Here is a 25,815-nt window from a genome sequence, read left to right as displayed (position 1 = left end):
TTTTTTTTTTTTTTTTTTTTTTTTTTTTTTTTTTTTTTTCCTTCTGTAAGCAGGAAACAGGATCTCATGCAGGGCAATAGGAAATGGTTTGCTGTCTCTGCAGAGATGCTCTGGTACCTGTAAATGAAGGCAGCCTATAAATACTAAATTAATTTGTGCCTTTCTGACCCTTTTAATGAGGAACTTTGTAAAAGAGTAAACAGCAATACCTCCTAGTGGGCGAGAGCAGAACAGCCACGATGGTTGCCCAGCAGAACTGCGGCACAGAGCCCTTCACAGGCATGGTGTCTGCTGGCTGTTCCTCCAGATGTGCTGCTCTTACACTTTTCTCTGAACTGACTGCAGTAACTCCTCATTTCAACAGAAGGCAGCCTTCGGTCTGCCATTTCCTGCCCGGCTGATGACACACAGCCTAATGCTGATCACCTGAAGCTGCCATTAGATTCTCTGAGTGGCCCATTTCCTAGTGCATTATTGCAGCTCTTGGGGATCAAATGCAAGCGTAAACATTCTGGTCCTGTGCAAGTCAGCTTATGGCTCCCAGTAGCCTTGTGGTTACTACGAGAAACAAAAATGCCATAATGCAACAGAAGGTTTTGAAAACAACACGTACCATATTCAGAAAGAACAAAGTAAGACTAATGGGATGCTCGTGTTGTTATTTGCTGCAGAACTCTGCTGAGCTGTGTATGGCTAATGGCAGCAGTACAGCCGATGTGTTTTACCCTCACGAGGATGTTTTGGACACTTCTTTCCTTGGGATGGGTTTGAATGCGCCTTTCCCTGCATGCTGCTGGCTGTGTGTGGCAGAAGGCAGCGGGGTGAGAGAAGCAGAGGCACAGCTGGCTGCTCTCACACATGTTCTGAATTTCCAATCTTCTTGTGGGTTCTTTTTGCTGAGCTGGTGTGAGCTGCTGAATGAGCACTGATTGTAATGACTGAGGCTTGTGTTTTCTAACAGAACCCATAATGCCTGTGTAATATGGGAGAACAAACTGCATCTGAATAACGCTTGCAAAAAGTTAACATGCTTTTCACAACGTTCTTTCGTTTGTTTTTAATGAGTTCTGTTGATCTGCTTGCTCTTTTCTGCAGTGAAAATTGTTATCCGAGGGGACAGGAACACTGGGAAAACCACACTCTGGCACCGGCTACAGGGAAAGAAATTTATTGAGGAATACATTCCAACTCAGGAGATCCAAGTCACCAGCATCCACTGGAATTATAAAAGTAAGAGGGAGGAGAGGGTGGAGGGGGTGACATTCGTGGGACAGTGCATCTCTGTGCCTTGAGGTGGAACTGGCACTGCAGCCTTATTTGCTTCTTCCATGTCTGCTTGGGAGATAAAGTGGGCTATCGTCACTTTAATGTATTATTCACGGTTCCTCAGCTGTGTTTTTAGTAGCAGTATTTCTCAGAAATGATGAGGGCTGCTCTGAAAGCACTGCATCCTGTTTGATGATGTTGGCCTGCAACACCAGGAGCAGGCGTTGGTGGGATGGCAGCAGAGGCCAAACCTTCCCACCAGCATCCCGTTGTGTTGTTGCTGTGACTGATGGCAGCAGAGGGCACTCTGGTAGGATGGCACCTGCCATGGAGTAAGGGATGGAAGTGAGTTCCTCCGTGTGGAGAAAAGGGCTCCCGCCGGTGTTCATCCACACTTGTAACGTTGATGGAGACCAAAGATGGATGTGGACGCGGCGAGGGCTGGTTTCAGCAGCGCCCACAGTGACAGTGGTCACCTCTACTGGTGCAGGTTTTTCCAGGTAACATGCAGGCTCTTGTTCATTGCTGGTGAAAACGCAGGGCTAACAGTGGTGACTGAAAAATAGTCTTTTGTAGCTGAGAATTTGCTCTGTCCAACAGTGTTATTGTGCTCTTTGTATCTGTTGTAGTTTCCTTGGAAATAAAAAGGAGGTGTTACTTTCCAAGTGACCTACATATATGCTGTAAGAGCTAAAAAATAAGCTTTTGTTGATGGCAATTCAAGGAAGGTTTTTAATTCATGATCCAAAAGATTTTGAAAAATATGCGTAATGTGCTTGACTTGCTAATGACAACAGGTTTGTGGTGAAAGTCTGTCTCTGATGCTGACCCTGGTTGGTGTCACCTGTGTGCAGGTGAAGGCCTTGGTGCAAACTATTCTTTCACTGATTAAGATTAAACTAGTGGTGAGGATGTTTTAAAATGGTTGTAGCACTGATAATTCCAGGCTGAGTTACTGAAGCACAGAAGTAGCTTTTTTAATTGCTTGTTTGAATTTGAGAGATGAGGTGTGATTTTTCCCATCTGCTCTGGCACTGTAAAGTAAGTGGCTCTGAAAGCCTGAATCTAGCCTGGAGAAGACACTGCAGGCACAGTGGTTGTATAAGCAGTGCATTAAGTCCAGCTCTTGGGCTCCTGAACAAAAAATGCCACAGCCTTGCAGGCTGCACTGACTCAGCATGAGCTTGCTCTATGAGACTCATTTTGCTTTTAAAAAAGGAAAAAAGGCCAGCACTTAGTTTGTCATTCCCAAGTGTTGCTGAAGCATGTACTCTGCTTCCTTATGCCTGAAACAAAGGCTTACAGCTGGGGTAAACACTGAATTGAATGCTCTGTCTAATTTATCGATGAAGCTGTGTTTAAATGATGCCATGATGCCCAAGTCTTGCGTTAATGATGGCAGAACCCCAGTGTGTGTTGGTGGGCAGTGTGCCACCAGGGATACAGCACTTACCATCCCTTGGCTTCATAGGCTTCATCGCAAGGAGAAGGAGCAGATACTGCCATTGTGTGTTTGCAGTGTGCAGGTAAGCACAGTTTTGGGGCTCTTGTGCCCTTCTGAAGGCAGGCTTCCGCCTGAGCCAGCTGTCTCTTGACAGAGGTTGAAGAGATTGGTAAGGATGGAGAGCTGTGAATTGCCTTGGTTATGGGAGGAGTGCAGGTCAGCTTTGCTCAGTCCAGCTAGTGGTTTTCTCTCGCGTTCTGGATCTGATGATGAGCTGAGTCTGATGTCACAACTTTTTAGATTCTTTCTCCGGGAGTCTCTGTGTGGCAATGCTGCAAAGGTGTGCTGGTTACCTTCTGCACATCTTCATTAGGTGCCTTGATGTTGGGCACCATCTCATGGGAGCTCTGCCTCAGCTCTCACAAGGTGTTGACGTCTGCAGCGTTCACACAGCAGTGGTGTCCAGCTGCAGCAAAGTGGCTGGTGCTGTGTTGGAGCTGTGGCACCTTCCCTCCACACCCTTGCTCTTCTCTCTCAGAATGTGGTCCCATTCTGGGACGTGGATGTAGTGCTTAGAAGGTGTTTGAAGGATGGAGACTATCTCCAGAATCAAACTTGAATGCCTCGGCCTAAGCAGACAGATCAGAGTAAGGCACAGGTTAATTCATTTTTCAGTTGTCTTAAGTTGAAAGGATAGACTGCATTAATTGTGAACTGCTAATTGTGGTTTTCTGCAATATCGCAGGTAAAAACCTGTTTTCTTTCTTCTCTAATCTTTGTCAGTAATAAAGGCACTGTTTATAAATACAGATTTTGATTTCTAAGAGGCTTGTCCATGCCTGTTGTTGTTGTGTACGTGAGCAGTTACAAGCAAAAAGGCGTTTGAAGGCTGTTCCTGCTTTAGGAAGATGTGCTCATCTCACAGGTTTCTGCACATTTTAGGGACAGCGTCTCCCTTCACTGCCAAGCTGCTGGGAGAAGTGTTTCCCTTGGTGTTTCTTTCACTTGATCAAATCCTATTATTTCCTTACTAATAATCTGCAGTAGGAAATTCTACACCGACCAAAAAACTTGCAGAAATAACTCCCTTTCTACAGATCTTGCCAGGTGTGTGTCCTGCTGAGTAAACCTTCTATCTACCACAGGCAGTGTGAGAAATGGCCTCCGAGCTGATTACTGCCCTGTTCGCTGAGTTAATCTGTAGAGGAAGAATTAAGTTTGTTTTTCCTCTGATTGTGCTCTCATGCCACCTTAAATAAACATTATGAGGTAGCTGGCAGCAAATATTTACAGATGTTAATTATATTGTTGTCAAATATTCAAGGATTCTTACGTTGCTTGGTATTAGATTTACCTTTTAGGCAGGGAACGCATCACCTTGTCACAACTTCAGAAGTTTTGTACTGGAGGAATTAATGAGAGCAGCACTGAAGTTATTTCTTCCTCCTCAGAACAAACCAAATTGCTTTTCAGTGCCAGTTGTCTTTATTATGGAAATTTTTCTACCCAAGTAAGGAATTACCATTTCTGACTTTAATGTACGCTTTTTTAGTTTTTAGTTGTCATCAATTTTATTCTTCTTTTAGCGGTCTTAGAACAAAAGAAAAAATAGCAAATGCTTTTGTTCCAACACTTTGAGTGCTTTATAGATTGCTGTGTGGCATTCTGTGCTCTGCAATCCGAAGGGTAAGAGGCGAGTCATGTAACTGCCTGAGAGCAAGTATGATCCCTCCCATAAAGCAGTGACTCTTATTTTTAAATAAGGTTTCTTGCAGTTGGAGTCTTCTCAAAGTAATTGTAACCAGAGGGAGGAAGGAAAAGGTTCTGGTGAAATGCTTGCTAGAAATTGGTAGTCTTTGGTTGCTGAAGATTGAACATTTGCTGAAAAGAGCTGTTGTTCTCTGCGGAAATCTCTTCCCACAGCATTTTAGGTTTAGAGGGGAAATGTAGATGAGTGGTTGGGCTGGGTGGTCTTGGAGGTCTTTTCCAACCTTGGTGATTGTGATTCTCACCTCATCACCATTTTTTGGGTGAACAGTGTCTTACAGTACCACTGGCTACAGAGTACTGAGCCAAACAGTGGAGGGGTTTGAGTGGTTTGATCTATGAATGCAAGTTATTGAATTAAAATGATGCTGTGGTGCTCTCTTTGCTGCAGTACATCTTCAGAGCTGGCAGGGTGAGACTCTGCTCGTGCTGCTGTGAGTCATATGGAAGACAACGCAGCAGTGCTGTGCTTACCTCCCCTGTGCTTAGGGCAATCATGGTGGTGAAGAGGAAGAACTTACTGGCTACTGACAAACAGGAGCACTGGTGCTGAAAGGGAAGAAGAACAGCACGTGCAAAGTGGTTTTCTAGGATCTCATATAGGTTTCTTAGCAAAGTTCTGTGCTGTCCCTCAGAGAAAAGGGCATAGAGAGGGCAAGCAGTTCAGCTCCTCAGCAATCCAGCAGCGCTGCTGCTCAGCAGAAAGGCAGTGGTGGGGAAATTACTCACCAGGAGAGTGCATTTGGTGTTAGGATAAGGAGCTGGCAGCTGCTGGAGCTTGGGAACAACACCCCAGTACCAGCAGCAGCCGGGTGGGTGATGGGCAGCGTGGTGCTGGAGCCCTGCTGGCTGCGGTGCTCTGTGGGACAGACGTGGTGTGCAGGTCTGAGCAGAGGCCGTGGCAGTGCAGGTGCTGCAGTGCTGTCAGCCCTGGCACAGCTCCTCACCCCGTGCCGCTGCTGCTGGGAGGGACATCAGTGGGAGCTGCTGCAAGGGAAAATGGGCTGATTTTGTTTTGTGCATGAACCTAAGACAAGGTGTTTCACCAGAAGCAGGGGATCAGAAGCTTTTTGTTTATTTAGAGCCTGTCTTTGCAACATTTTGAAGCATTTGAGCAAAATGAATTCTGCAGAGAAAATACTTTCCTGGCTTGAGAATGACACTTGGCTAAATTCTCATGTCATGCTAAGAGATTGTTTTCTACTTTCAGACGTTCTCTCTCCGTTCCACTGCTTTATGTTCAGAGCTGCTCCACGTGGAAGCTTTTGCTTCATACCCTGTAGCATCTCTGAGGAGCAGCTGTGTCTCAGCACAGCCTTGTGAAGATCAGACTGCTTATTCCAATGCAGTGAAGGCACCCATGCAGAGCTGCCCATCTTCGTGCCCTCTGAAAGTTCACCTGCTAGCTGCCAGTCCTTGCTGTAGTATTCTTCCAGTGATTGTTTTGTTTGTCCTGTTTCAGATTTTAGCAGCTGAAATCTACCTTGCTGCCTGTTATTTACTGACTTTGTAGCTCATAGAGAGGCAAAATTGCTTGTATTTCATAGAGTTTGTCTTGAAATGTGTGTAGAGCATAATGGATTTCTGTGGCTGCAGGGCTGCCTGCAGTGTTTGTCGTGTTTACATGAACATGTCACTAGTGGGATTGATTTTCCTTAGATGTGTGTTCCCTTGGCTTTCAGCTGAACGCCTGGCTTTTAGACCAGGCACTATTTTCCAAAATTAAATGTATATCTTTTCTGAAAGAGAATGAGAACCTCTGTGTGTTAAGAAAAGAATCTGCGTGCAGTATTTGTAACACATTTCAAATCGGTGATAAATGCAAAGAAAAATACCACGTAGCTGAGAATCCTGAAGAAGTTCTGTAGATAAGGCAGTGCTGGAGTACAGCCTGTTCCCTCCACAGCACCCATTCGTTCAGTGATGTGTAGGTTTTCCCCAACTCGAGCATCACTGCTTTGCTTTTGGCTTCGACCTGCTGCTGTGGGTCCAGGCTGGGCTCCATGAGGGGGGCGGGCACTGTTCATTTTGCTGACACCCTTTTGCTGACACTCTTCTTTTTGTGCTTTTAGCCACTGACGATATTGTTAAAGTTGAAGTGTGGGATGTAGTTGACAAAGGTAAGCTTTATAAGTTCCTTCCTATTGGACATTCATTGTTTCTTGTTGTTGTTTTTCTTTTTCCCCTTGTAGTTTTAATTAAGAACTTACCTGGAATCAGATGTACCTGTTTACTTCTGTTTTCTGTAGAAAAAGGCATGTATTTATTTTAGTCAGCTACGTGGCTATTACTTCCTCGGAAAATATAGAAGGGAGAGCGGAGTCTCATGTGCTGGAGCCCACTGTTTGCAGTCTGAACTTCAGATCAAACCCAGTATTTGGAAGCAGATGTTTGATGTCCTGTGCAGTAGATGAGAGCCTGCTACTGGGTTACAGTAGAATTCAGAGAAGCTGAATAAGCTTCATCTTCTCTCCTTTATACTTTTAGCCAGATACTGCGCTCTGCATTCTGCTTATAAAATATTTGCCAAGCTGCTTTTCAAAGAAGAGACATTGGTAAATGATAAAATGTTACCTGCTGTGAATAACGTATGCAGGAGGGAAGGATGGAAGAGCAGCCAATTACTTCCATCTTTCCTAAGTGCTTACAACAGAATCGTTAAGATGTGTAAATACATGTTTCAGTAATTTTCAGGTTTTGCCAGGATGTAAAGTTCTATTTTCTTAAATAAGTGAGATAGACATACTTGAAGGTACGATCTGAATGCCATCCAATGGGTTACTAGAACAGGTGGAGGGCTTGTAACAACCTATTCCATAGCCCCACACGCGCGTTCTTTGGCTTTTAAGAGGTGTGCTGTACCAGGCGGGCTTCTAGTTCAAAGTGTGAGTATGGCCAGGAGAGCAGTTCTGCAAGTGAATGTGTTATGCTCTGCGGGTGTGTGTGCTTCTCTCACTCAGGTTTGTTGACCACAAATGTGAGTGAAACATAACCTTTCATGGTTTGCCTGTTGACACGTTGCCTCTGCAGGGCTGCCTCTGAAGCACACTCCTCCAGTGCTCCCTGTGCGCTGCTTACACAGGTGTAAATGCCAAATAAGAAGATGGCAAAGGTAGAGTGGGGCAAAGGGAGGTGAATTTTTCAGATCAGCTATGACATGTCTAAAAGAATGAAATTGGAATGCTAAGTAAAGATAGCACCTGTGGTTCAGACAAGGAAGCCTCGATGTTAAACTTGAACCAGTAACTTCAGGTGACAATCCTGGGCACTTAATCTTTTCACTGTTTTAAACTGTTTTATGCAGTGTAGGCAAAACCTTGCTTAGGTTTTTAGGTTTCAGAGGTACTGCTGAAGTCAGACTGGTCACAGTGTGACTTTCAGACCGTGGGATAATGTGCACAGGGACAGAATCTGAGCAAAACATCTGTTTTCTCTCCTCCTTGCAACTTTGGTATGTATAGATAGACATTTAATTTGGGAATCGTGTGATTCCAGCATTTATTTCTGTGAACAGCTTCTCTGAGCACAGTCATCTTCTAAACTAGAGACTTGTCATTTTTTTGGCAAAATGGATTGGATTTGATATGAGCAGATGTTGTTAACAGCTCTTCTGATACTGCCTTCATTTCTGGCAGTGGAACATGTATTAGAAATCTGAAGGGACGCTTTACCTCCACTTTATATTCAAGATGGAACTCATTCTGTTAAGATCCCTACTTATGGACCACGAATGTGTATTTTTACATAGTTGAATGTATTCGATCTGTGTAGTGTAAAAAATTTACTTTGCCACGATGTAACAAAATCAAATCCTTTCCCATTGCCATAGCATTGCAGGTTCTTGATAAACGCAACTTTAGGAAAATGTGTTGATCAAATAGCTTGATCATCTTTAAAGTTAACATTATTTAATGACATTTTTGTTCTTCCTTCTGTATGTTTAGGACAGAAAATCCTCCTGCGCGATGTTTTTGGTGAGAGTGGCACCAACGTAGGCAGTAGACTTCAAGTAGTGAAGTATTCAGTGCTGCTAGAGCAGAGTGCTGTTGAGACCTGATCCTCCTCCATTTTTTCCCCTGCCCTACAAGATCCTGGCTGGTGTGCCCGTTTTGTGCAGAATGCTGCTTTTATCAGGCTGGGTTTGGACCTGCCAGAAATGCGTGTTCTGAATGTGCACTTTGATGTACACTGTTTTCCAGGCTAAATTTGTTCAGTGAGTGTTTCCCCATCGTGGAACAATTGTTCCTTGTTAGAGAAAATTAAGAGACACCTGTTTAAATTTAGAAAACCCATCTTGGAAATGAACCCACTTGTGGGTATGTTGCTGCTAAAGGATGTACAGTTGAACTGCAGTGTTCAACTTCAGTCTTGTAGAGCAGCTTCAGCCATTTCTGTGTCATGCAGCACTGCCATTCTTTGTATCTCAGTGTGAAAATGCATAGGAGAGTATGGGGAACCTCAGTTATCTGCACCCTGAAAAGCTGCGTGTACATTTTTGCACGGAGTTAAATGTGGTTTGGTTGTGTTTTGCCTAGCTCTTAGCATTGTGCCTCCCTATCCTTGTTGGCTCAGCAGCATGCTTGGATTTTGCTCTCCAGACTGTTAGCAAGACAGGAAACAGCACTGTTGGCCCTGCCTGACTGATGAATGGTGAATCGGTGCCATTTGTTTGGCATAAAGACGTTAATTGGGAAGTAAGGGGGAAAGGGCTTTTGGGTGAGCTTGGAGGTGTGAGGCAGGTTAGTGCATGGAAGCAGGAGGGAATGCAACTGTTACACTGCGCTGCTCCTCTTACCTTTTTTTTTTTACCTATAGACTCACTGGACTGGGCTTATCTGCAGCCTGCTGGGTTTTCCCTGGGCCTACTGGGGGAGCTCCTTTGTGTAATGATGCCATTTGTTAAATGCTTAGCAAGTAAAGCTTGCTCCCAGCTATGGATTGTATTGAATTGTATCCAATACTTTATTAAGTACAGCCTCCTTTGCTGCCCTTGAACTAAAAGAACATAGAAGAGATGTCTGTCAGCAGAAGTCACAGTCCTGACTCATCTTTCTGGCTTTGCAGCACGTTGTGTAACTGCTGCAGGTTGTGGAGCTGTAACAGATCCTGAATGCAAAGAAGCTGCTTGAAATTCAGATGATCTCCTATCTTTTGCTAGTTAGGTTCCTGCATCTTTTTCATACACAAACTGAAGGGATCAAGTCATAGATTGTTTTTTTTGTGGCCCCTGGAATCATGTAAGCCCTTTCCACTGTACTGGAAATTGATTTCTTTTCCTGTCACTCTTCCCCCTCTCAGAGATTTGTTGTAAGAATAGGGAAGGATCAGAATGAATACTTCTGTTATTTTCTAACATCAAAAGTTAGATGACTCAGGGGAGACAGTTTAGAACTGTGCAGTTTGGTAGGATGTGCAGAAGTGTTTCTCTCAAGCTGTGGACAGCATCTGCTGGCAAGCTTTACTGAATCCTTGCTACCCCGCAACACGTGTGGTAGTGTGCAGAGGCTGTCAGGTGCTGGCCATGAATGCTGTCTTTGGGTGTCCGGAGGAACTGTCCTGTAGTCCTTGGGATGCTGCAAGGAGGTTATTTGGTTCTGTGTTTCACCTTTGTTTTTTAATCAAGGCTCCGAAATCACACAGCACTGCAACCTAACCCACAGGACTTCGTGCAGTCACACAGTTATCTTTGCACACTTGCCTTTACAACCTGACCACCTTTTCACTACATATGTCTTTCTCTGGCTCATCTTGCAGTTTTTGTTCCAGAAATAGGTGTTGCACATGAGTATGTGCACACGTGGGCTCTTCAGCTGTTACTGCAGTGTAGGTGACCTCTGTAGCCATGAGGAGCATCGCATCGGAGTGCTGGTGTTTGCTCTTGGTCCGCAGTTAAAGCCACCGGCAGGGAGAGGTGTGCACGTTGTATTCGGTCTCATGCAGTGGTTGTAAATATGCCAGGTTAGAAAGACAGAAGGACAAGAGACGTTTGTGAACTGTGGAGAGTTTTGGATGAGTGTTTGTAGCTACTTGGGTTTCTGTTTTACCATTAGAAATTCAGGCCAGCAAAACTGAGCAGTAACTAGAGAAATGGTGTTGTTTTGACATTGAGAAGAGCCACGTCGTTTCCACTGACCTGAAATTGATTCAAGTGGGGACAGGTGTGCACATCCTAGCCATCCCACCACTTCAGTTGCATTGGGTAAAATCAGGGCGCGTTGAGGGAGATAGATTGCAAGAATGGAGAAGGATCAGGATTAATATTTCTACTGTTTTCAGATGACAAAATAAATGACACCAGGGCTCTGAATATTTCAGAAATACCTACATTTTGCAGTGATGTACAGAAGCATTGCCAGATGTGCTGTCAAGGTGTTGAGACTGCTTCTGTGTCCTGGAGCACTTGCAGAGCTGATTTGCAAGGCCTGCTGACTGTTATTCCACAGCTCCTTCCATTCAGAAGGTGCCCCAAACTCTTGTTTCCACAGCTGACACTGATTGCTTGGCAGCTAACAGGTGGTACAGTTGACAGAAATTTACTAAATGTAACCTGCAAAGTTGTGCAAGAGAAGTGTTGCAAACTTCTTAATTAGGGCTACCAGCCAACACAGCCTTCAGCAGCCTACGGCTGAATTCACAGGGGGTGTATGTGATATCTGTGCACATTTCCTATAATAGAGCGTTGGATGGGTGATTTCTCTAATGCAATTTTTCTTCACTTAAGTAGGGAAGCACCTCAGAAAGAAATCTTTCAGAAATAACTTTGTATTTCCTAACTAACCTTGACCTGCATGCCAGAAGAATAAAACACTTAGTTTTCCCCAGTGTCATGTGCAGAACCACAGATTTCACAAGTAATCACTTGATGTTCATCAGCTGGTTTTGTCCCATGTTGCAGACTCTTAGAAGAGTCAACAGGGGTGGCTTTGTGGGCACCTCTGAGCTGCCAAACATCTTTCATTGTCAGTGACAGGGTGAATTTCTAGAAATTATAAGAAGGAATTCCAAGTCTCTGTGCTGCCATTATTGTTTAGTTAACTCACTGCTGTTCAGACTGGAATAAAGTTGATTTAGAAGTACAGCTCTTGATTGCTCTCCATAACATCTGGAGGATATTCCATGTCTGCAAAGCATGTCTCTAGACCTTGCAGGTCTGTTTACTGCACGGTGCTGCTCATTTGATAAAGCTCTGGAAACTACTGTACATAGCTAGAGTTTAAACAATCCCTGGGGGCAAGGACAGATTTGTTCATGGTATGTCCACACTACATTTCTTCAGCGCTGGGTGAAAAAAATGTGTGCTCTTGCATACTGGGATTCGTGGCAACAGGTGGTGATGAGTGCCTACACTGAGAAGTGGTGATAGCTGATGGCCACTGTGCTGATGCTGCTTACTGGTTCATGGTGCTCACCTTGGTCCTGGGCTCTAAGGTTTGGAATTGTGATTACAGTGTTACTGATGTTACAGGAAGCTTTAAGTTAAACCCTGACTTGTTTTCTGGTGATGCTGAGTCACAAGGGATGCAGTCAGGAGTGAGGAGGGTGCATAGCAAGCTCAGTACCCTGGACTTCAGGAGAGCAGCCTTTGGTCTCTTAAGGGTCTGCTTGGTAGAGCACCATGGGATAAAGTCCTGGAGGGAACAGGGGCCCCAAAGAATTTGATTAGCATTCAAGGATCAATTCCCTTATGGCGATGCATCTCAAGACTGAGGCACTCTACAACTTTTTTTGTCTCAGTCTTCACTGAGTCCTGTAGACATGGTGCCCAAGTCACAAAAGGCAAAGACAGGAGCTAGGAGAACAAAGGACTGCATGCTGTAGGAAAAGATAAGGTTCAAGACCAGCTAAGGGATCTGAAGGTGCACAAGTCAATGGGACCTGCTGAGATGCATGCAAAGGTTCCAAGGAAACTGGTAGATGAAATGTCGTATTTGAGAAGTTGTGGCAGTCAGATGAAGTTCCCAGAGACCATAAAATGGGAAATGCAACCTCCATATTAAAAAAAAAAAAAAAAAGGGGAAAAAAAAAAAAAAAAAAAGACCTGGGGAAGTACAGGCCAGTCAGTCTCATCTCTGTGCTGGGTAAGATCATGGAGCAGATCCTCCTGGAAACTATGTTAAGGCACATGGAAAAGAGAAGTGGTTGATGACATAAAGCATGGTTTTGCTAAGGGCAGATCGTGCCTAACAAATTTGGTGGGCTTCCACAATGGGATAAGGGTTGGTGGATAAGGAGGGAGCGACTGGCATCATCTTCCTTGACTTGAGCAGAGCATTTGGCACTGCCTTGCACAGCGTCCTCATTCCTAAAGAGACAGGCATGTAGTGGATGGACTTCAGTGGGTAAGGGATTGGCTGGATGCTTGTGTCCAAAGAGGCATGGCCGACAGCTTGATGTCCAGGCGGGGACCAAGAATGAGTGGTGTTCCTCAGGGTCTGTATTGGTACTGTATTGGGAGTGGGGGCAGCAGGGCAAGGGAAATGATTGTCCCCCTCTGTTCTGCCCTTGTGAGACTCAGCCTACAGTGCTGCTTTAGCTCTGGGCACCCAGCACGAGAAAGATGTGGGGCTGTTGGAGTGAGTGTGGAGGATGCTGTGAAGATGCTCAGAGGACTGGAGCATCTTTGCTATGGAGATGAGGCTGAGAGAACTGGGGTTGTTCAGCCTAGGGCAGCAAAGGTTCTGGGAAGACCTTAAACAACCTTCCAGATCCTAAAAGAAAGCTGTGGAGGAACTTCTTACAGGGACAAGTAGTGATAAGACAAGGAGTAATGGCTTTAAACTAAAAGAGGAGAGATTTAGAGTAGATATAAGGAAGAAATTCTCCACAGTAATGGTGGTGAAGCACTGAGACAAATTGCCCAGAGAAGCTGTGCATCTTGTCTTCATCCCTGGAGCTGTTAAGGCCAAATTGGGTGTGGATTGGGGCACCTGATCTGGTGGTTAGTATCCTTGCCTGTGGTAGGTAGTAGGAGTTGGGTGGTCTTTAAGGTCCCTTCCAACTCTGTGATTCTATGAAATACCAGTGGTACTTTAAAATGTCAATCTGTGAGCTTAATCAGAACTTACTGAGGCTGTAAGAAAAGGGAGAAGTCATAGAGGATCTCACTTTTAGGAATAACGGCTGCATTTTAGCATATACCTTAGCAGAATCAGGTGAGTTGGAGAGAAATGTGAAGATTTATCTAGATGGGATTATGGCCATGAGGTAACAGAAGTCTTTATGCTACTTTTCTAGTGTCTTCTCCAGTTGTGTAGTCTGTTGCCTTTTGCACTTTCCTGTGAGGTTGATGGGAACTTTATCTATCCCCAGGTCTGGGCTCCCCAGTACAGGAAAGATGTGGAGTTGTTGGAGAGGGCTGGAGCTCCTCCCTTACGAAGACAGGCTGAGGGAGCTGGGCTTTTTTAGCCTTGGAGAAGAGAAGGCTGCAAGGAGACTTCATTGAAGCTTTCCAGTATTTAAAAGGCAACTATAAATAGGGGAATCATCTCTCTACAAGGGCAGATAGTGATAGTGGGGGCAATGGTTTTAAGCTCAAGGAGGGAAGGTTTAGATGTGAAGGGGAAGCTCTTTACAGAGAGAGTGCTGAGGTGCTGGAACAGCTGCCCAAAGGGGCTGTGGATGCTCCATCCCTGGAGGTGTTCAAGGCTAGGTTGGATGGAGCCCTGGGCAGCCTGGGCTGGTACCAGATCTGGAGGTTGGTGGCCCTGCTTGTGGCAGAGGATTGGAACTTGATGATCTCTTCCAACCCAAGCCATTCTGTGGTTCTAGCTTATTCTTGTGTGCGTGTCACAAGGCCAGTGTCAGGTCAGTACAGTAGTACAGCAGCATCACAGCATGTCTTGTAAGGCTGTGTATGGTGATTGTGCAGCTCATTTTTAACAGCCTTATGGTCTTCTGCTTCTTCAACGCTAGTGCAAGAAGTGTGACAGGACAGCTTCTTTTGTGGTCTGAGGATATGCCAAAACTGTTATTATTGAGTCATTGGGATTTAATGTTGTGAAGAGCATGGTTTAAGCTGCTGCAGACTTCCTTTGTGTTCATCTTTGAATTAGGCTAGCTGATGGTTGGTTGGTGGTTGGTTTTCTTTTGCGAGGCATGCCTGCCCCACCCCCCCTTTTCCCAAGGCTTATAATAGAATTTGGATCTGCTTTCAGGCCATGGTCCAAATGCTGTGGTCCTGACCAAGGATTCACAGATCCATCTTGGAGTTCTCTGCACAGTGTAATGCATTTGTTTTTTATAATTCTTTTTAAGGAAAATGCAAAAAACGAGGAGATGGCTTGAAACTGGAAAATGACCCTCAGGAGGTGAGTCACCTTGAATGTCGATATCTGCCTCTCAGCAGGAGGCCTCTTGTCCACCTTTGGTGGAGAGTAAGTTCTGTATTTGTTTCTACTGTAAGGCTGACCCAGAGGGTGAATAAAGGACAGTGTGATCCTTGATGCTCTTCACTCTTTTGCCTGTGCTTTTTATCCCTGTTTGTGCCCCTATCACAGCTTTCCTGCTGTTCGTTCGCTGTTTGCCTTTCGGGGGACCGACCCCAGCTGTTTACTCTGTAGGTTTGTACCTGTTTGTACACAGGGAGTGTCAGGAAGCCCTTTTGTAATGGATTTCCTGAGAAAAACGAAGAAATCCCTGAATGCCACCTTTGCTGCTCCTTAAAACTGGTCTAGCAATTACCTCTTAACACCCTTTGAAATGTAGAGGAGGCAGCGGCAGTAGAAGTGCCACTTGTGTGTAAACGTAAATAGTGGCTTCCTCCAGGCTCCTGCACAGATGCGTGTCCTTGGATCTGCTGCTGTAGAATGAAGTGCCATATGGGAGAGTGTAATCTCACATTCCACAAACTGCATTTGGGCTACCAGTGCATTTCTGTGGTATCTTTTCCAAAAGCTGTACTATCTTATCCTCAGGAGAAGTCAGTTTAAAGGCGTTTGATTGCGTGATCTCTACTGCAGATCTTAAAGAGCTTTATCCCTCCTGCTCGTATATCACTGCATTTTGGGGTGCAGTGCATGGGCAGAGTTCTGGTACTTGCTCAGTAGCCTCTTGAAAACCACTAGAAATTGATGCAAAATCTGGTGTTACTGATAGGCAGGTTGCTGAGCACTCAGTTATGGGGATGAGTCAAGGCAGTAGTTTTCTGGCACTGAGGGTGGCAGTCCTCCTCAATCCATGTGATCAGATCTGAAAGATTTTCTTTAGAAATGTTCTCTCCTTATGGGAAAAGGCCTCTATGAGAGCAGTTGCGGCAGCTGCTTCTTCCTTCCCAGTTCTGTCTACATTTTTTACTCTTGGAAAGTGAGTCAGAGTTGTTCTATTGGTACCAAACTGCAGCAGGAGCCTTGCAGGTTCAGTTGTGACCAGCGTTGTATTTTATGCAGGGTCCAAGCAATATGAAAACCAAACTGACTGCTAGTACATAATTTTGAACTCTGTGTGGAAGAAATCAGTAGAAACTACATTCTAGCTGTACGCTTCAGAAGCATTAGAAATAAGGTCAATATTTGGGTTGGCAAAGAGATGGAATATAGGAGGCAAGTTCTCTGCACTCTGTTTTGTAGATTATACAGACTTACCTTGCTAATGCAGGATTTGGGGGCACAGGGAGAGAGGAAGGAGTGCATTTCAGGGCTTCCTGTCAGTTGTGGTTTCTTTTTTCTCAGAGGCTGCCAGGTGATGCATGTCCTGGTCCTGTGGGCACTGCGAGCTGTGACCCACCAGGCACCTTTTCTAAATGATGATAATGTGAACTCCATAGGTACTTCTTACAGTGGCTGGTACTTTTGGCAGTTTGCCTATTCAGTGCTGTATCTGTTGTATTCTGCATGAACCTGAAGTTGAATTATTTACTGCTCTTTTTGCTTTTCTTCTTTTTTTTTTTTTCCTCAGGCAGAGTCAGAAATGGCTCTGGATGCAGAGTTTCTGGACGTGTATAAAAATTGCAATGGTGTAGTGATGATGTTTGACATCACCAAACAGTGGTAAGACATCTTCAGCAGCATGCACTACATCACATGATTCTCACTTGTCTGGTGAGAGCAAGTGGCTTCTGGACCTCTTGATTCCCACGTGGCCTCTGATGCTGATAAGCAGCCTAATGAGTCAAAGCTAGCTTGTATCCCTTGAAATAATAGCTTTATCTTCTGGCATGTCTTTTAATATGCTCCTCTCCTGGGTTTCAAACCAGCAGTCTCCCTGTGGATTTGTGGGCTGCAGTTTCTGCCATACTGCTGTCTGAGGCTTGGTAATTAGCACTGTCACAGGTGCAGTGTATAGTGGGCACAATATGCCTTGCTGTACAGACCACAAGGGGAAAGGGAAAGCTAGAAAGTCCCAGGAAGGCAGGTGTTGGTAAGGATTATTTAAATGCCCTGGGCTGCATTAATACACAGAAATAACAAGCTGTTAATTTTGCACATATGAGGAGGAGGGGAAGAGTCATGTGGGAGCAAGAATTGAAGGAGGAGATGGTATGAATTCCTGCTTTATACTTAAGCTTGTGTTATGCAGGTTTGGTATGGTTCAGTGAGCTTGCATGAGTGGGGGAACTCTTCTGCTTACCTCATAGAATTTTGTAGAACTGAGGGAAAGATTGCAGCGAGAGCTGTGAGGTCTCTGCTAGAAGTGCATTATTGAACTTGTCATTTTTGAATAAAGAACGGCACACATGTACTTACAGTTAATGTATTAGGGGTGAGGGGGAGGGAGGAGGCCACAGCGTTGAAGGGATGTTGGGTGAAATTCTCACTTTGTGTCTTTTTTCTGTGGTTTGTGCATGCAACTGCTTACAGAGTGATGGTTCGCTCTCATTTGCCTGTGTCTGTCTCTCCTTTGGTGAAGGACATTTAACTATATTCTGAGGGAGCTTCCTAAAGTGCCGACCCACGTTCCAGTGTGCGTGCTGGGGAACTACCGGGACATGGGGGAGCACCGGGTCATTCTGCCTGGTGACGTGCGAGACTTCATTGACAATCTGAACAGGTAAAGGGGTGGCACCGTGCTCAGCAGACAGGGCAGCAGGCTTTCACTGTACTCTGTCATCATCCATGGGGAACCGTTGCTGCTGTGTTTCAAATCTACAGCATCTCCGGAGAATGTTTCCTGGTTACAGCCAAAACATACTCTTCCTCTGCCAGCCAGGCAAGATTTTTCATCTTAGAGGTCTCCGAGGCTCTCTAAGTAATATCATAAGATATTACTGATCAATAGATAGTACCTTTCAGTGCGGGTTTATGTTTTTAAGGCAATTTTTCATTTTCTCAGTCTTTATGACTGTTATGCATACAGCAGTGGTATCAGTATCGGGGCTTGATCATTTCTTTACAAATATACCCTTATATGTGACTCAGCTGAGTTTAATGCATAGTGCAGATGCTTAAGTAGGTGACTTAACTTAGATCTGCTTCTTGTTTTCATTTCTCAGTTAAAGTTCTATTTCAAATAGCTTACATTTCTGTGAACCCCCTCCAGATCAGTAAACCAATGACCCAATGTCCTGACACAGTATCTCTCAGTCTACCATGACACTGCAGCCCCACAACAGCTGCATTCCAGCCTTTTCTGCTGCCCTTCAGGAGGGACAGAGTCTGAGTACAAGTGTGGAGTTGAATTCCTCCGTGTGGAAAAAACTGTACCTGTTAACATTTATTGGTGTTTGCTGAATGTTTATGGAGATCAGTGGTGTGAGCACAGTGAGGTGAGGGGGTGCATTTCAGCAGTGGCGACAGCAGCTTGAAAAGCAAGCCATGTTCCATTTGGCCACAGACAGCTGTTGCACCACAAAATGAAGAGCGTCTCAATCAGCTCATCCGTGCAAGCTAGCTAATGGTGGTAACTTTTGAAAAACATCATTTTGTAGCTGAGCATTTGCTCTATCAAATAATGTTATTGTGTTCTTTGTATATGTTGTAGTTTCCATGGAAATACATAGGAGACATTGCTTCTGGAGGATGGTTCATGGAACGTAATTCAGCAAGTGTCCTGTGTATATGCATGTCCTTTGTACGTTTTTTCTTTCTCTTTGCCTTTCTGGTTGAGACAGGCCTCCTGGGTCCTCATATTTTCGCTATGCTGAGTCTTCCATGAAGAACAGCTTTGGCCTCAAGTACCTGCATAAGTTCTTCAACATCCCCTTCTTGCAGCTGCAGGTAAGAGACGCTGCTTCCGTGACGTGTGCAGGGTTCATGGCATTTGGCTTTATATGTGGGATTTTTTGTTATGGTTGATCAAGGATCCTGAGCAGATTTTTGTTTTCATAAAAGTGTAGTTAACAAAATTGTATGTTGGTGCCTGTGACTTGAACATTCAGTTCAGTTATTGGACTGTCAGATCCTGTGTTTTGGTTTTAATTCAGAGAGACTTGGCAGTTGGTGGCCTGGAAAGCAGTAATGGGGGTAAGCAGGTACTTGGGTGCAAAGGGTTAAAGAAGAGGTCCTGCCACACACTAAATGCAGGCAGGATTTCATTGGCCTCAGTTGTTTCTGAGGTTTGTGTGCTGCCTGCCTGCTCTCCCACAGCTCCCTGGGGGCAGAGGAGCTGCTGGGCAGCACGCGTGGCTCTGCTGTGTCCTTCACAGAGCTGCTGTTCAGCGCCCTGCTTTTGGGTTGCACGTCTCTGTGTTCAGCTTCCCCATGCATCTTTCATGAAGGAAGCAGCGGTGAAATCCATACCCCCGGTATAGAGCAAGCTCCCCCAGCAGCCTGGCCTCTTCAATTATTTATCAGCTCCTTTGCAGGGGAAGGAGCCTCAGCTCTGAGGACATGGGTTAGCCCTGGTGCAGCCAGTGGTGGGGTCGGGTCAGCCGGGCCTTCGGAGCGCTGCAGACTCCTGCAGGTTCTGAAGCTGCCTTCTCCCAGAAAGCACTTGAAAGTGGCAATCAGCCAAAGCGCTGGTCTGCAGCACGTGCTTTATGCCCTTCTTTTGGGTCACTGCTGAAAATAAGCTGCTGCTTTAATATTTTAATGCCAGCGCAGTAAAATAGAATTTATTTTTATGTATTTAGAAGCCCGCTATTAGTAATGAGTTTTTTCTTCATTAAATCCAAGTTCTGAGTTTACTGCAACCTGGGAAAATAGAAATAAATAAAACCTCAGGTGCACGTCGTATTGCTGAAGGCATTCCCCTTGTTTAATGAAAGCCATTATCAAAGTGCCTAAGTAAGCATTGGAGAGCATGTCCCCTTTGTCTCTGTTTATTCAGCTAATTTGATCAACATTTCATTCTTGTTTAGGGAAAACAGAGGACAAAGAAGCAGGGATATTTCCTGTATGTGGTTTTTTTTTTTTGTTTTTTTTTTTTTTCAATCTAAGAATAATAAAAAAGGATGAAATTGTTACTTCTGAAATGTTGGATGCAGGCACCATGGAGCAAGCATTTGAAGTCACTTAGTACAAATCAGTGCTTCTGTTTAGTGCAGCAAGTTTGAATGTATAGCATGTTTTGCTGAAACTTCCTTGTATAACACAATGAGGGGAATTCAAGTTAACAACTGGCTTCATAATTCTTCGTATACGTTTTAATTGAGTTCACATTTCTGTCTGCGTAGCACTTGTGAATATGAAGAATAAGAAGTACCTAGTGAAGGAAAAGTGGATTAACACAATAAGAAAGCATAAAAATTAAGAATGTCACTATCTGCTAAGTAGTGAATTATTGATCATGGAAGTGCTGAGGAAGGCCTTGTCTTCCAGCAGATTAACACGTTTTGCAGTTATCAGTCCATATGAATCACCTGGCCAGGAGATGCTGGAGCTTTGGCTGCTGCAGTGGGCCCCATGCCGGCCCTGCGGCTGGAGGTCAGCCACATCCTTGGGGTGCTGCAGCTGCTGGTGCTGCTGCCGTGCAGCTCTGTCTGAGCAGCTGCTGCAGTCCAGCCCTCAAGCTGGGAGTGTGGCTCAGCACAGCGTGTGGGTGTTGAGCTGTTCGTGGTGCCTTTCAGGAGATCAGGAGAGTTGTGCCAGGGCCTTTTGCAGATGCTCTAGAGTCCTTTAAGATGTCACTTCCCCTCAGCTGAGGCTTCTGCTTGCGATCTTGGGAATGAGCAAAGAGAAGAACCAAATGAAAATAACTCACCCCATTTTAGGTCAGTGGAACGCTCTTTATTTCAGTTTCACGTGGACTGCAGTGTCTGTCTCTCACCTGTGAGGCAGCAACTGAAGACAGAGGGGCAGTGACTTCTAAAATTCCTCTTTGCTGGCAGGCTGTGATCCCTCATCTGTCCCAACAGTAGAAGGAAAAAATGTGAGGTTTGGCACCAGTTGAGTCCTACTCACAGGAAGGCTTTTTTTATTGCAAAGGAAAAAAAAGATCAGAATGAACTGGTTGCACAACTGCTCTCCACAGGGGTGGATGCTGCTCTCCAAATGCAACTAGTGATCCTGCTTCTGGAAATCACTCATTACTGGTTGATGATCAGATCCTGTGTGGCTCTCAGAACAGATTGCTTTCATACAACCAGACTGTTTGGACTGATGTGCTTTTTTTCTCTACCACTTCTGCTTCCTATCATGCAGAAGTATTTAAACTGAACACCATCAGGTGGACCAAAGCTCCTGTTTAATTAATTGCTGTGGGTAGAGTGATGACACCAGATCTTGGTGCACCCTGAGAGTGCACAGAGATCTGTTACGATGACCCTTCCTACTCAACCAAGCTTGTTTTCCTTTCTTTAGAGGGAGACGTTGCTACGGCAGCTGGAGACGAATCAGCTGGATATTGATGCGACTTTGGAGGAGCTGTCAGTGCAGCAAGAGACAGAAGATCAAAACTACGAACTGTATGTCATTGAGCAATCTTTTCTAACTGTTTTGTTGCAGCCTGGGTATCATACAGGTGTTGTACAGCCCCAGCTATGGCTTGTAGCCAGTGAGTGACATTTAGGATTTCTTTGGAAGTTGTAAAACATCACCTTAAGTGATGTCTCCCAAAATAAAGCATGAAGCACTTTGGGATCCCTGTCAAAGGGTCTGTTACCTACAAGCTACAAGCATGTGACCTGTGGGAGGGCAGTGGAGGTGGAGCTGAGCAGTACACCTGGAAGCAGTACATGGTAATGGGGTTATAGATAAGTATGTTGTAGCCTCTGATGCTGAAAGGGGATATTTTCCATCTCTGTAGTGTTCAGCATGCAAGTTGAGTCCTTTTCTTCTAGCAGTGGCATTCCTGAGCATGGTGTGTCTTGGGAAAGGCAGCTGCAGCGTGGTTGTCTTTTGTTCTCTTTGAATACTTAGTCTCCTCTGAGTCTTTCTGGTTCCAAGCAGTGACTGGTTTCCTGCTGCCTTGTTTGTTCAGCACCTCATCTGTTTGCTTGCTGCTTGAAATGAGCATCTGCCAGTGTTAGCCCTGCAAAGCCAGTGCATCTCATGCTCTTCAGATTTGTATGTTGTTGGCAAATGGGTTCCATGAAGTCCTACTGCAAGGTCTTTATTTCACTAACATGCAAGGTGAGTCAACCCAGAATGGTTTGGAAGAAGATTCTTTACAGGCAGCTTTCACTGGAAGTTGGAATCGGTGATTATGAAATATTCATGCACAGCCATTTGACAGGCACTTTTAGACCAAGTGTCAAATTCTGTAACCTTGGTCAGTGTGTTTTCCTTTGCGAGAGCACTGAAACTGCCCATATAAACACAAAGCATTTGTTTCCAGAGCAGTCACCTCACTCCATTCTTTAGGGAATCATCACCTCCTGCCTGCAGCACTTCTCTTGGTGTCCCTTCTCGAAGGGCTGCACTGCAAGAGCTGTATTGTCAGGTTGATTTTCAGTCTTTTTTCTTTCTGCATCAGTAAAAGGAAGATAGTTAAAAGAATGGAGACTTGGCAGAGCTGTTCCAAACTTACACCAGGAGATCTTGCTGCTTAGTCATTGTTCTCCTATACCTTATGTCTTTTGCTTTAGCATTTGCTGGACCCTCTCATGAACCAACTCGGCTCACAGATGCTGCTGAAAACTATTTTCTACCAATATCCACTTCTGGATTCTTCTTTGTTTGGTTGGATTTTTTTTTTTTTTTTTTTCCATACAAGTGAGTGGGACTTCTCTGAGAAGCATCTGCTCAAAGGAAGCAGCAGGGGATGGGATGGGGCTGATCTAGTAGGATGGCAGGACCTTCTAATTCCAGCCATGGATGTTTTACTGGATCCTTCCACCCTGTCTAACTGCACCATCCTACCTTTTGTAACATTGGGTGCTTCCACTGCAAGAGAGTACTCTTCCTGCAGCACCTTCCTGCAGAAATACTGCAGTTACTAAGGAACATGGTTTACAATGTGTCAGTGTCCAGAATCCTAAGGCCAAGCAGGCCTCAATGGTGCAAGCAGTACGCACACTAAGTCAAGAGCTGTGTGCTTGCCTTTTGCAACCTCAGAATACCTTTCATGCAGCGTGTAGTGGAAAATAGCACTTCCATAGAGTCCTCAGGATCATCTGCAGAAACTCCAAAGCCAATCACTTAGCCTGTGTCAGCTCTCTGTTGTTTCCCAAACCAGCTTGTGAGCACAGGAAGGTGACATCTGTGCACCTGAAGTACTACAAAGATAGCCATGGCCAGGCTGGGCAGAGAACTGCCCTTCTGTGCTGCAGAGATCTGCTGTAGCAAGGGGCTGCAGCTCACCTGCTGGGGAGAGCTTGCACTGCGGGTGACTGACTGCACTGTTGGGCTGTGTAATTGGCTGCACATGGCACAGGAAGTGTCCTGGCAATGATAGCTGGGAGGAGTTGCTAAAATATTAAAAGAAAAAAAAATTTCTAGGGTTCTGGTTTAGTAGCTGAGCTGACCTTTTTATGCAACTGGCCAAATCCTGCTTTCATTTCAGCAACAGCAAGTTGGTCTGCACACTTGGGCAGTGTTCTTTGCTTTCAGAAGATAATGTGGTTTTTTTTAGAGAAATGTCTTTAAAATATCAGTGGATGCTTCCTGTCTTGAGCCACTGATCCCAGAAGAAAAACACCAGGTTCTGTGGTGGCCGAGCACCTTGACTGCACTGACTAAAATAGAGCATTATTTTAGAGCTGCTGAGATTTTGTCTGCACCCCCGCTTGAAATGAAGAGTGCTTCAAAGGCACACCAGCAGTACCAGGCAGGGGTCAGAACTTGCAGTTGAAGCAGGATTTCATACTCCTTAATAGAGCTTGGGAAGATCCTTGCATCCTTGCTTGACAGCTTCCCATCCTCTTGTCTTATCGTTTTTAACAGCTACTGCGCTCCTGGTCAAAGTGAACGCCTGATGTGTTGTACACATGGGTGCTGCAGTGTAAGCTGTTGTCCCTTGGCAGATGGGAAACCCTAGGGTTGGTTGCTTGGGTTTAGATGGTACTTGGAGCCTTGCTGTTGGTCACCATGACTGCTCAGCATGGAGAGGTGTCTGCAGGCCTGCGTGCTGCATCACCTGCTCTGAGGTTCCTGCTGTCCTTGTTCTCCAGCTCGCAGTGCCATCAGTCAGGCAGTGGAACAAGGCAGGATGGCTGTGCTGGGACAGCTCTCTTATTTCATTCACCCCTGTGTCTGTCTGCTGGCTGCCGGCAAAATGACTGATGCTAAATTTGGATCAGTGAGAACAGAAGGAGCGCAAGAACGCTTCATCCTGCTGTGGCTGGGTACCTGAGGACAAAGCGTCATTGCTCTGAATTGTGCATCCCAAAGAAAACACGAGATGGCACACAACTCTGCCTCATCTGGCTTATGTAAGCAGTCCCTTGGCAGCTGCTGGCCAGGCTTTGCCTGTGTAAGACATGTTTGGAGGCTTCCAGCTCTTTCTTTGTGCCTGGTCTCTGCCTGCTGCACCTCTTGCTCTGACACTTTCTCTGTCCTGTCTGAGGTTTTGCGTTTTCAGCGCTGCTAAAAACGTCTCAGCCCTTCTTCAGTTGCAGAATTCTTATTAAGTAATTGCTTTTCTGACTGTTCTGAATTTGTGATTTGTTCAGTTTTCCTGTGTTTAATTGTGTCCATCTTAGCTCGTGTCACAAAGAAAACTTTTATGTACTGTGTTTGTTGAGTTACAGCATGCGTTCTCCCTCACTGAGTGGTGCTCATGGAGCAGTGCTTTTAGGGAATGATGGCAGCTCTTTCTCCTTCTCTTTTTCCAGGAGGGAGGTGCTCCTTTGCAGATATTGTAAGAAGCTAATCTAATGTGTGTTTTTGATACACTCATATTGTTTTGGTGCATTTTTCTGCCTTTTGTTATCAAAAGGTGGAATTAAATTTTAAGGAGACGATTCTTTTTAAATTACCTTCCCCCCTACCTTGATGGTAATAAAAATTCCTCAATACTTAACTTTTTTTAATAAGAAATCTTGTTTTCTTTGACAGTCACTTTTGAGAAAGCCAGGAACTTGTCATCTATGAACCACTTTTTTTTTTTTTAAACCACATTGCTTGATTTGTAAGCATGTGAAGTCCAACCTTTTCACATGAATTGTTCATTAGAAACAAATTGTCACGTCATGAACTCTGTGTGTTGAAGAGCTCATAAGCAAAGTGTTAGTCAGGCTTTGCAAAATTATATTCAAAGCAGTTGGTCTTCAGATTATCTGAGAATGCTGTATGATGCTGGCTACAACTTCAGCAGCAGCAGAGTCTGTCCCAGGTTTGCTGTGTGTTAGAAGTCCTACGCGCTTCCCCAGTGCTGCCACACAGCTGGCATCTGCATTGCCGGGTCATCCTGGGTAGCCAGGTGCTGCTGCCCAGATAGAGAAGGTAACAAATCAGTGACTGATTCTCTCATCACTGATCTTGCTGGAGAAGTGGGAGACATGGGATGTATACAGACTGGTGTGGAGGGCTGTTGTCCTGTGCACTGGTTTTGTGTCAGATGGAAAACCTGAGGAACAGCTGGGCAGAGTCAACCCCTCTGAGGCCTGGCAGCCAGCTTCAGCCCAGCTTCTGCTGGCAGTGAATTGATTTCACATCCAGGAGCGTGGGCTCGAGGGGGTATCAGGTTCAGGAGGCCAAAACAAACATGGAAGTGTAGCCCTCTGTGCAATAACCCCAGTGAAATTGATGTCACGAGGTCTGTTAATCCTCTTTTCACAATTAATAAAATAACCTGTTGTATTTCTTGCCACAAGAATTACATTTGAAAAATTGATCACAGTGCATTAGAACCAGCAGCCAAAAGCTTCAGGCTGCTGCCATCTTCGATAGCAAATGAACACAACACTGTTAATTTTAGGGCTGTGAAGCTAATGAATCCTTTCATTCTTCTTAGGTTTGTTCTGTGCAAAGAACAATAGCCACCTCAGGCCCTGGTAAATTTTTATTCCCATGGAGCATGTTCATCTTTAAAATTGCATAAAAGTCTCTTGCCCAGCACGCAGTGAGATACCCAGGAGTTTTGAG

At 45.0% G+C, this 25,815-nt stretch overlaps 1 protein-coding gene across 3 annotated transcripts in view; it reads left to right on the top strand.

The window, feature by feature from the left end:
- The window catches only part of RABL6 (RAB, member RAS oncogene family like 6), a 50,298-nt gene that overhangs the window by 5,141 nt on the left and 19,342 nt on the right, over positions 1-25,815 (top strand). Inside the window, exons 2-9 of one of the 3 annotated variants that reach the window (XM_042878704.1) lie at positions 1,096-1,230; positions 6,550-6,597; positions 8,422-8,451; positions 14,732-14,784; positions 16,370-16,461; positions 17,321-17,461; positions 18,522-18,627; positions 21,151-21,254. In XM_042878704.1, coding sequence (XP_042734638.1) covers positions 1,096-1,230; positions 6,550-6,597; positions 8,422-8,451; positions 14,732-14,784; positions 16,370-16,461; positions 17,321-17,461; positions 18,522-18,627; positions 21,151-21,254 — 709 coding nt within the window. The remainder of the gene's footprint in view (positions 1-1,095; positions 1,231-6,549; positions 6,598-8,421; positions 8,452-14,731; positions 14,785-16,369; positions 16,462-17,320; positions 17,462-18,521; positions 18,628-21,150; positions 21,255-25,815) is intronic. The other 2 variants (XM_042878706.1, XM_042878705.1) reach the window with 2 other exon arrangements.

Source organism: Lagopus leucura, unplaced genomic scaffold, assembly GCF_019238085.1.
Source record: "Lagopus leucura isolate 7727_CA_CO unplaced genomic scaffold, USGS_WTPT01 Super-Scaffold_100022, whole genome shotgun sequence".
NCBI lineage: Eukaryota > Metazoa > Chordata > Aves > Galliformes > Phasianidae > Lagopus > Lagopus leucura.
This window is presented reverse-complemented; position numbering and strand designations above follow the sequence as displayed.